A 10,984-nucleotide genomic window follows, 5' to 3' on the forward strand; every position below is an offset into this window, starting at 1 on the left:
AACGAAAGTAGTAACATCTAAATAAACTTGATTTATAAATTTTATACATTACCAAGTATTTATAGATATTCTTTCACTGAGCCATTGGTTCAATCACCTACTCAGTAGTGAACCATCCATGTAGTCTCTCTGTCGACTTCCTTGTCGGGTGAGTTTAATAAATATGATTAAATATAATTTTTATAAGATAGTAGTCATGTTTTTCTACAAATTTAATTTGATGCTAATGCTTACTGGCTAAGGCCTAAAAGACTTTCAAGTCAATTTATATTTTCAAACAAATTTGTTGTTGAGCCCTTGTTGATGCACTTATGTAGGCATGTCAAAAGAACAAAAGCATCCAAAGGTGACTGCTGATTTGTGGATGTTTACACCTCTTCCAATCATCGGTTTCGATATTGAGACGAGATGACTATGAAATACATGGATCACCGAGAAATCGACCGAGTCACCGAAAACTCGGTTGAGAAGTCCCTAACAAGGCTAGACTCGGCTGAGTCACACCAAATCACCCCGAATCAATTCGAATCCGACCCAAAAAATACATTTTACAAATTTTCTTTTGCTAAGTTTTTATTATTTTTGTTTAACATATTTTTTTATATTATTCACAATTTTTAGAATATTAAATATTTTAAAATTTGTGTCTCGCTGAAATCGCGACCGATGTTCAGGCACCGATGTAGAATAGTTCGAACCACGGCTGCGCTTTAAACCGCCCCAGGCGCCTGAGGAGGAGCTAGGCCGGCTCTGTTCTTGTTGAAAACGCATGACATGGTGGATGATTCGACCACGGACAACACAGTTGCCTGGAGTCCGACTACAAAGACCTTCATCGCGTAGAGTTGGAAAACTGCTGCTGGGGTGAAACACTTCCACCATTTTGGTCTCCTTCCTCAGCTCACACATGATGTGATATATATTGCATTTGGTCACCTTTATACTCATACCATTTTCCTTTCTTTCTATTTATATTTTAAAGGTGCAAAATTCTCTTGATTATATTAGTGAAAATGCATAAAATCTTTTACAAAATTATTTCAATTTATTTACAAAATATTAGTACTTTTAGGAGAAGCAATGCATTGTAGGAATGGTTTACTAATTTTTAAGTAAACATAACTACTACATTAAAAAGTTAAAAAAAACTTGATTTTATTATGCTTTAATTAGGAGTGCTTTTGAAGAGAAGAATTAGGGGATTAATTTCTTTGATTCAAGAATTTTTAGAGATTGTAATTATCAAAAGAAAAATGAATTTTTAGAGATTGTAACTCTCTTATTATTTGATTTAATAAATTTGATATTTGTGCAAGTTTTCATGTCTTTTAATTTCGGCAACGAAATTTGTGCTTATAGTTAGATACAAATATGGTAAAATATCCCTCATATGTATTTAATGGATATTTGGGACTTTTAGTAAAAAAAATTTTTGTTGTTAAAATAACATTGCATCATAGTGCGCTAATTATTTTTGAACCGTTTTATACGTGAACTAAATTTAATTTAAATTATACAATAGATTATATGTGCAAGTGATTTTCATTTAATTGTTGGATCTTATTTTTATGAACAATCTCTCAAGGAAAAAAGTTCAGATCATACTGATTTTCTTATATTAACTGTTATACTAATTTTGTCATTTTTATTGTTATACTATTTCTCATTTTGTTTGGGCTTTAACTCTTATTAATTCTTGTGTCCCAGATGTAAATTTATTAAAACTTTATCATCTTATTATGTTCATAGGTGTTAAATTATAAAAATTGTGATATATAAACAAGTGATATTCTATATATAACTAGGAAGATTTGTTGTTATTGTTAGTCAAACTTTCAAACTTTTCAAAAATTGAAAATGATTAAAAACTTATAATATGACAAAATTCTATTACATATTTTACAAGGTTATCTGAAAAGTGAAACTACTTTTCATAGTATTTCAAAATATATAAATACAAAAAAATTTAAATTATACCTATAATCATGTATTATATAGGTATGTTACGAGTAATTACTAACTAAGGTGGTACTAAATTTTAATCATTAATAAAACATCTTATCATTATTTCAAATAAACTTCCTAATACTAGTTTGAGATAATTTTTTAATGTAAAATTGAACATGTATTCCAAAAATCAGTAAGTTTTGATCATTACTCAAATTTACCATGTTATTAGTAAGAATTACTATTTATGTATAAAAACTTACTGTTACTTGAACTAAACTTACTCTCTAAAAAGTAAGTTTGGGATATAAAATAGTAATTTATTTATTTAAAAAGTAAGTTTAATCTTTATTTCAATTTACCTTTTAAGGTATAAAAATTACTAATCTATTAAGGTTAACTTACTATTTTAGATGAGAAACTTGCTTCCATATTTTTAGGTGCTATCCTATTTAGGTGGATGGATCCAACAAGTAATTAAATGGTCACTAAAATGCAACAACCTGTTATATTAGGTAAAAACTGTTTCGTTATCATAACTATCGTTACTAAAGCATTGTCCATGATATATGGAAAATGAATCTTAGAATTTTGGCCTAGGTCCTGCCTCCAGGCTCCACGCTAGTCCTATGAGAAAATTGATTGGTAGTTTCTAAATCCTAATTAATTTGGTTCTCATCTGAAAGTTTTTTTTATCTCTGGACATCAGGAATTTAAGTTAAATGCATCCATCTTAGTCTTCTTTTAGAAACATTTGCTTGACTTTGTTGCCTTGTATTACCTAACCGGATTACCATCTCGGGAGACTTGGAGTCTACTTGGGATGTCGTTTGTGGAGATTGAAGTCAATGAAAGCAAAAATTTCTTCACTCTTGAGTCAAGTCGTTGCCCTGCGATGTTGGTTATTCAGCGAGATTGAGGGAGCGATACAAGTTTGGCAATTTGGTCCAAAATCATTGGATGGTTCCTTTCATTTTCTGTCAGTGTACAGCGTAAGTGTTGAAGATTCTAAGAAGATTGGTGAATGGTGATTCATATTTTACTGTGTTCATATCTTTACGATTTTTAGTTGATATTTGGCTACATAAACACTTTCTTACAACAAGTGAATCAACTTGTGACTGTTGATTCGCTTGAAGTGGATACGTCAAAGTGTTTGATGCATGGGTACAATAATGTTTGTACAATTTTATTTGATAGTTTTTTTATTTGTCATGCCCTAAATGCTTGAAAATACTTAAATAGACTTAATTTATGAGTTTACTTTTAGACTACATGGCATGGCATATGCAATTCTCACATAGATTTTCCTATGCCATCATAAGTCGTTCATAATCATTTTTTCACTATTTTCTTACACTATTATATATCAATAAATGATGTGGATATAAATGTGCCATATTTCCCGAAATCTAAGCATGTTATTACTTGAAAGTATCTGAAAAGCATTGCTACTTATGAATTCGCTCAAAATGGGCTGAAGAGAAATTCTTTTTTTTTTTTAAAACCAGTTTTGCTGTTATTTTTTGTTTCGCTAAGATTTATGTTATAGAATTTTCTCCTTATGACTTTGTCGCCTTGAGTTGTCTACCCTTTTACGTTTTAGAAAAAGTAGATTTTATGCTTCTTAGGGATCAACAAAGTTACATTTTGCTGCTTATCTTGATTGAATAATTCAGCTTAAAAAATTTGCAGCAAATAATTATTCCACTCTCAAAGAAAGACACGTGATTTTTGTCAAAGACCAAAAGGAACCAAAACCACAAAATAAAACATTAGAGAAATGCCTTTACAGATGTCATTGCTGCCTTCTCCTGCTAAAGAGATTATCTAGGAACAGAAACAATGCATTGCTCCAGGACCTTTTGAAAACTAGAGTGCAACAAACAACCAGGAATCCAAAGCCAAAACCAGGTCCCAAACCAGCATAAAACCATAAGGACTCGAGCTGCATGTCACTCTCACTGTCCAGCAATGGCTCATCTCCATTTGATGATTTTTCTTCAGAACAGCTATTTGACAGTGGTGCTCCACAAAGTCCACTATTACCTTCATAAATGGATTCATTATTCAAGGTTTGGAGTTGTTTCCCAGTAGGAATTGGCCCTGATAAGCTATTAAACGACAGGTTTAGGTGGCTCAGTGAATATATGATGGATAAACTTGTAGGAATTGGACCTGAAAGCTCATTTCTTGATAAATCAAGAGTCTCAAGGTTTTTCAAGTTGCCAATCTTCTCAGGAATTGTTCCCTGAAGATGATTGTGCGAAAGATTAAGATTCTTCAATATTAGGAGATCCATTAGCTCTTCAGGGATCTCTCCTGATATATTGTTGTGTGAAAGCTGTATTGATAAAAGAAAAGGCAAGGTTGTAGAATACTTCTGTTCCATACCTTGTGCGGATTCTAAAATTCTCCGCTCAAAATAAATTAAGAACCGCATGTGAGAGGATAATATTGGATCATCTGAAATCATGGCACTGAAGTTATTAACACAATGAGGGATGCTTCCAGATAAATTGTTCTTTGCCAAGTCCAGCAGCCTGAGAATCTTCAGTTGACAGAGTTGCAATGGAATACCACTGTAAAAGTTATTTGAGTGAAGTCTGAGATATACAAGGCCTTGTAACTCTTCTCCTATCCAGGAAGGAATGATGTCCTTCAGTTCATTATCCCCGAGATCTAGAATGTGCAATCCTTTCAGGTTTCTGACTGACGATGGAATTTTTCCATCCAATTTGTTCTGCTGCAGGTGCAAAGAATGAAGTTCCTCAGAAAAAACCCAAGAATCTGGAATTTGACCACTGAGACTATTATTAGAGAGATCAAGCACTTGCAAGTTCTGAAGATTGGCCAGGCATGAGGGGATTGTTCCTGAAAATTGATTCGCTGATAGATCAATTCGTACCAAACTCTGTGTGACACACAAGGACAGCGGAATTTCACCAGACAAGTGGTTACCAGAGAGTATGAGATGGTTCAGTGACCTACTGGTGTGATTGTTAACTAGAGGTACTAAAGGTCCTGACAACAAATTTTCTGAAAGATCCAATAGATACATTTCTAATGGAACTGATTCTATTGGCCCTTCAAATTTGTTGGAGTTGAGCTTTATCACTCGGAGAGAACCACGAGATTCCTCAAACTTTGGTAATTGTCCGCTTATGTTGTTGTGTGACAAATCCAAGTCGTCAATTTGTGAATATAAATTCTCAAACCAAGCAGGTATGGTATCTGAGATGCTTGCATTTGACATGATTAACTGCTTGACACTTTTCTGAGTTTGCAGCCACGGAGGAAAACGGGGACCAACAATTATTGATGCTAGCTGAATTGTGTGGAGCTGAAAAGGAGGAAGCCATTCAGGGCTCACATTCAGATGCAAAGGATTCAAGGATACAGACAAATCTCTTAGTTCTGTCAGCTTCTCAAAGTGGATTTCGGATAGCGCACCAGTGAATGAGTTATTAGAAATATCTAACTTCACTAACTTTGAGAGTTGCCCAATACCTGGGGAAACATTTCCACTGAATTTATTGTTGCTCAAATCCAGCTCCCTCAAATGCGACAGTCTACCAAGCTCAAATGGTATTGGTCCAGAAAATGAGTTAAAAGAAACATGTAGGACCTCCAAATTCTTGTACATTTGCAGCTGACTCGGTAAGGAACCAAAAATGTTACTTGATACTAAATAAAGCTCCTTCAAACTATTAAGGAGGCAACAAGAGGGATCTCTTAGTATATTTGGCAGCGATGAATGAAACTGGTTGAGGGACAAATCAAGCACCTGCAAACTGCAGAGATTACAGATGGAATCTGGAATCGAACCCTGAAAATTATTTGCTTCCAGATTAAGGATTGCAAGTGAAGTCAGGTTCTCGAGGCAATAGGGGACTGTGCCATTTAAGTAATTGCCGCTAAGATCCAAGTGGACAAGATTTTTCAATCTACACAGAGAATTTGGTAGTGGAATTGAAAAGAAGTTGGAAGACAGATCAAGAAGAGTGAGAGAAGTCAGTTGCTCAATACTGTCAGGTATCAAGCCATCAAAGCTGTTATGGTCAAGATGTAGTTGCTGAAGGCTAGTAACGTTGGACAGCCAGAGAGGGATGTTGGAGTCGAAATTGTTCCATTGGAGATTGAGAGAAGCAAGAGATGTGAAATTAATATGTGAAATTGGAGGAAATGTAGTAAGTCCACAGCCTGCTACGTTCAATGAAATCAGAGAAGTCAGCATGTTGACTGAATCTAACCAGTCATTAGCCTTCCAAAGTTGTATCCCAGATAAGTCCAAGCTCTTCAAAGAAGAAAATTGAGATAGCCAGCTGAGACTATCTACATTCAATCCATAGTCATTGATGAACAAATGGAATGAATATAAGACAATAGGTGCATAACCAAGATGAAGATGCTTCAAGCTTAAAAGATGGCTAAGAGCTTGTGGAACTTCTCCCACAAAACCAGCACTGGAGAGGTTTAGATACTCCTAACTTTTAAGAGATCCCAAAAATGGTGGAATTTGTATGCCTGAAAAGTTATTCATGCTCAAATCTAAAGACTGCAAATAGTTAAGATTGAGCAAAGATGGACTGATCTCACCTCCCAAGCAGTTATGGCTGAAATTTGCAAAATAATCTTTGTCATCAAAGTATCTTTCACTATCAAAAGATACAGGATTGCTCAAATCAAGCTTTATGACATGGCCGGTTCTCTCGTCGCAGCCAACTCCATCCCAGGCACAACAGTTGTCGCCCTTCCATGAAGACAGACGGTTTGCTTTATGGATTAGGCCTCTCCTGAGATCGAAAAGAGCTTCCTTCTCAATCACAATGCAGCTTAAGTTTGAGTAAGCAAAATCAAGTTTAACAACCAAAACAAGAGCCAAATATAGCAGAATCACACCCCTATAAAATGCCATCTTGTTGCTAAGAATATATTAGCTTTGTATGTTGTTTCAGTGCAATTGTTGCAGTATCTGGATGCTTATGTAGGGAAAAAAGATTACTATTGGAAATGTTGATTGATGAAATGGTTTGATAAACTGATAATGCCGTGTGCTACTCTTTTATTGACTTTTTAACCTGTTTGAATTATCTCTCGTAGAGCTTAGTGATTGTTATCTTCTCGTTCAAGTGTCGTCAATTTTTTTTCAGTAATTTGAGGGAACAAAATAATTGACAAGTTACTTGGCTTTCTTTCCGACTCCTAGTTGAGAAATTAGAGGTATTAGAGGATGAGCATCTGTATCGGGTCGAAGAATGGTGTGAATCTGATAGATATACTCCTTATAGTATGACAATTAATTGAAAATTTGCATAAATATTTCTATTTTAAAAACTTTGGAAAGTATAAAAACTGTTCTTGAAAGCACATCAAAAAATCTAGAACTATAATACTGTTCCAGTTTACATTAAGTTGAAAGAACATGATAATTCCTCTGAACTTTTTTCTTTTCCGTCCTAAAGGTTAAAATAAATTTCAACAATCAAGAACGTACAAGTACACAGGACAAGCTTAATGTATGGGGATATAACAATATTTGTGAACATAATTTTTGAAAAAATATGACAAATTGTTGCACTTTTTGATGTGTTGTATGTGAGATAAAAAGATGGTTGAAAAATGTGTTTATGATATGAGCAAATAAATTTGTGTATATAATTTGCTATCCAAACAGACTCGAGAACACTTGGAATTCTGAAAATTTATTTCGATTTTCTAAGAATAATAGAATTAGACTGTTTAAGGAAATAAAAAGAATCAACAGCAACAGAAAACAAATGAATCGAGGCCCTTGGGCAAGTAAATTGATTGAGCCCTCAGCTTATTGCATTACATGATACACGGGGGGTAATTTACATGTGAGATTATACATATCCCTCAGTCCATTTGCTACCTTTAGCTGTTAAAAAGACTCTCCAGAAACTGAAATAGTGCAGCCCGCCATGGCTTCTTGAAAACTAGAATGCAACAAACAATCATGAATCCAAAACGAAATCCAGGTCCTAATCCAGCATAAAACCATGAGAGCTCAAGCTCCATTTCACCATTATTCTCCAGCATAGATTTGTCGCCATTAGATGATTTTTCATCAGGACAGGTCCTTAAGAGTGGTGCACCACAAGTCCACCATTGCCTGCAGATATGGATGGTCTGGAGCTGATTTCCAGTTGGTATTTGTCCCGATAACTCATTAAAAGACAGGTTCTGAGCTCAAAGAATTCCAGGCTGATAAGCTTGGAGGTATTGGACCTGAAAGTTTATTTCTAGACAAATCAAGAGATTCAAGTGGTTTCAAGTTGCCAATCCTGTCAGGGATTCGTCCTTGGAGACAATTTCCAGAAAGGTTCAAATTTTGCAATCCAATGAGCTCCATTATCTCTTCAGGAATCTGCCCTGGGATACTATTTTCTGAAAGCTCAATTGTTTTAAGATACTGCAAGGATCTGGAGTACTTGAGTTCCCAACCTTTCATGGATTCCAACATTCTCCTCTCAAAATAGAGCATAAATTTCATGTAATAGCTCATTTGTGGATCCTCTGAGATCAAAGTAGTGACGTTGTTGAAACAATGAGGGACGCTTCCAGACAAATTGTTCTTGGACAGGATTAATATCCTCAGGCTATTGAGTTGACAGAGTTGCAAAGGAATTGTACCATGAAAGTAATTTGAATGATACCTGAGAAACATCAGATCCCACAAATTTCCTATCCATGGATGGATGATGTCATTCAATCCATTATTGCCTATATCAAGAATGCGCAAGTTCTTTAGGTTCTGAAAGGATGATGGAAGCTTTCCGTGTAGATTGTTCTGCTGCAAGTGCAAAGCATGGATTCCCTCGACAAAACCCAAAGAATTTGGAATTTTGCCATGGAAACGGTTATTTGAGAGGTCAAGCACATGCAAGTTTTGGAGGTTTGCCAAGCATGAAGGGATCTTTCCTGATAACTGGTTGCTTGATAGATCAATGATTATCAAACTCTGAATTTCACATAAACACGGAGATTTCACCCGTGAAATGGTTATCAAAGAGTAAGAGATGATTGACTGACAGATTCAAATAACTGTCAAATAGAGGTAGCTGGCCTTCCAAGGAATTTTCGGAAAGATCAACCAAAAAAGCTCCCAATGGAACAGACGTTATCGTGCCCTTGAAATTGTTGGAGTTCAGCTTTATTACTTGGAAAGAATCATTATATTCTTCAAATTTTGGTAATCTTCCACTTTGAATAGGAATGAATTTGAAGAGACTAACAAATTAGCTGTTCAAAGTGGACTTCAGATACCACACCACTCAATGAATTATTTGAAATTTCCAACTTTACCAACTCTAAAAGTTGTCCAATACTTGAGGGAACACTACCATTGAACTTATTGTTACTAATATCCAGCTCCCTTAAGTTTGACAGACTGCCAAGCTCAGAAGGAATTGTGCCAGAGAGTGAATTAAAAGAAAGATGGAGCACCTCCAGATTCCTGTACATTTCCAGCTGACTGGGTAAGTAACCAAAGAAGCATTGGATATAAAACACAGCTCCTTCAGACTATTGAGGAGGCAGTCAGATGGATCTCTAATCAGAGTTGGTAATGGTGAATTGAAGTGGTTTAGGGACAAATCAAGCACTTGCAAACTGCACATTTGACTAATTGAATCTGGAATCGGACCCTCAAGATAATTTGCTTCCAAATTAAGAATGGCAAGTGAGGTCAGGTTCTTAAAGCAATTGGGGATTGTGCCTTGGAAATTGTTGCCATTGAGATCCATGTGAACAAGACTAGTTAACTTACAGAAAGAATTCGGCAGTTGAATTCCAAAAAAGTTTGAAGAAAGATCATGAACAGCAGGAGAGGTGAACTTTTCAAGATTGTCAGGAATTGAAACATTAAAGCTGTTATGATCAAGTTGGAGTTGCTTAAGGCTAGTGGCATTGGACAACCAGAGAGGGATGGTGGAGTTGAAATTGTTCCACTGAAGATTAAGAGAAGTACGAGATGTGAAATTGATATGTAAAAGAGGAGGAAATGTATGAAGTCCGCAGCCAGCAAAATTCAAAGAAACTAAAGGAAGGAAGGAAGTTAACTGAATATAACCAGTCATTAGCCATCCAAAAGTTGTACCCCGGACAAGTCTAAGCTTTTCAAGGAAGAAAGTCCATCTACCCACCTGAGGCTATCTACAGTCAATCCATAGTCCTTCACAAGGAAATGGGATGAGTATAATACATGGGGTTGTGCCAGGAGTGAATGCAATTGCTGGCTTCAGTTTGACTCCTACATTTTTGTTCCACCAAATTAGTTGAACATATTGTGAGAAGCGGATTCCATCCCGTGTACATATGTAAGTATTGTATATATAGAAATATAAATTGTAGTCGAAATTTTGGACAGCAGGTAGGAACGGTTGCAGGTTCCTGGCGGTTTTGATCATTTTACATAGCGTGTAACTTTGGTTGCACACGGCGTAATTTTGTTTGCACAACGTGTAAATTTAGTACAAAAATTTGCGAATCCCACACACGTTATGAAAATCGATGTACTACTTGTGATCTGAACCGCACATTTTTTTTTTGCCAAAATCTGACCGTTGACTGTTCAGGGACGGTCATGCCCCTTGTCCCGAAATTTTGTGGTGTAGGTCAAGAAGGAAATTATGGTTTCACTATTATCAATCAACTATGATTAGTTATCAGGAAACTTTCAGAAAAGTCCCTAGATTCTGCAAGGAAAACTTTGTGGGAAAACAGAAACCATATCAGATCAAAAGGTTAAAACATTTAGCAACCCAAGAAAAAAAGAAAATGAGGGAGGAAGGTCTGTCAGACAGCTGCAAGACCACCCTAGCCTGTGTTGAAGCAAGGACTAGGAACGATCCTCTACTGCACTTGCGGCCCGCTAAGTGAGCCGCAAGAGCTGTCAATCACGCTCTGGTCAAGCAGTCATATTTCATCCACCAGACTTGGTTTCCTGTCTCCTTCGAACTCAAGGACACAGAGGTACGAGCCTATAGAACAGATCCTGTTCAAGTAAGGTCGT

At 35.9% G+C, this 10,984-nt stretch overlaps 2 protein-coding genes and 1 non-coding gene across 3 annotated transcripts; all 3 read right to left on the bottom strand.

The window, feature by feature from the left end:
* Positions 1–3,745: 3,745 nt before the first annotated feature.
* Positions 3,746–6,865, bottom strand: LOC113752388 (receptor-like protein EIX2). Its single transcript, XM_027296501.1, has 2 exons — positions 6,547–6,865; positions 3,746–6,282 (listed from the first exon to the last, which is right to left on the bottom strand). The coding sequence occupies exons 1-2, from the start codon at positions 6,863–6,865 to the stop codon at positions 3,746–3,748; spliced, it is 2,856 nt and encodes a 951-aa protein (XP_027152302.1).
* A 1,275-nt stretch (positions 6,866–8,140) lies between these two features.
* LOC113752389 (probably inactive leucine-rich repeat receptor-like protein kinase At3g28040) lies at positions 8,141–10,049 on the bottom strand. Its single transcript, XM_027296502.1, has 3 exons — positions 9,418–10,049; positions 9,277–9,361; positions 8,141–8,932 (listed from the first exon to the last, which is right to left on the bottom strand). Exons 1-3 carry the CDS (start codon positions 10,047–10,049, stop codon positions 8,141–8,143), a joined length of 1,509 nt encoding a protein of 502 aa, XP_027152303.1.
* Positions 10,050–10,761: 712 nt separating this feature from the next.
* LOC113754631 lies at positions 10,762–10,984 on the bottom strand. The gene has a single exon (XR_003465310.1). It is a non-coding gene; the product is annotated as a small nucleolar RNA U3 (small nucleolar RNA).

The sequence above is a fragment of the Coffea eugenioides genome, chromosome 11, assembly GCF_003713205.1.
Source record: "Coffea eugenioides isolate CCC68of chromosome 11, Ceug_1.0, whole genome shotgun sequence".
Lineage (NCBI taxonomy): Eukaryota > Viridiplantae > Streptophyta > Magnoliopsida > Gentianales > Rubiaceae > Coffea > Coffea eugenioides.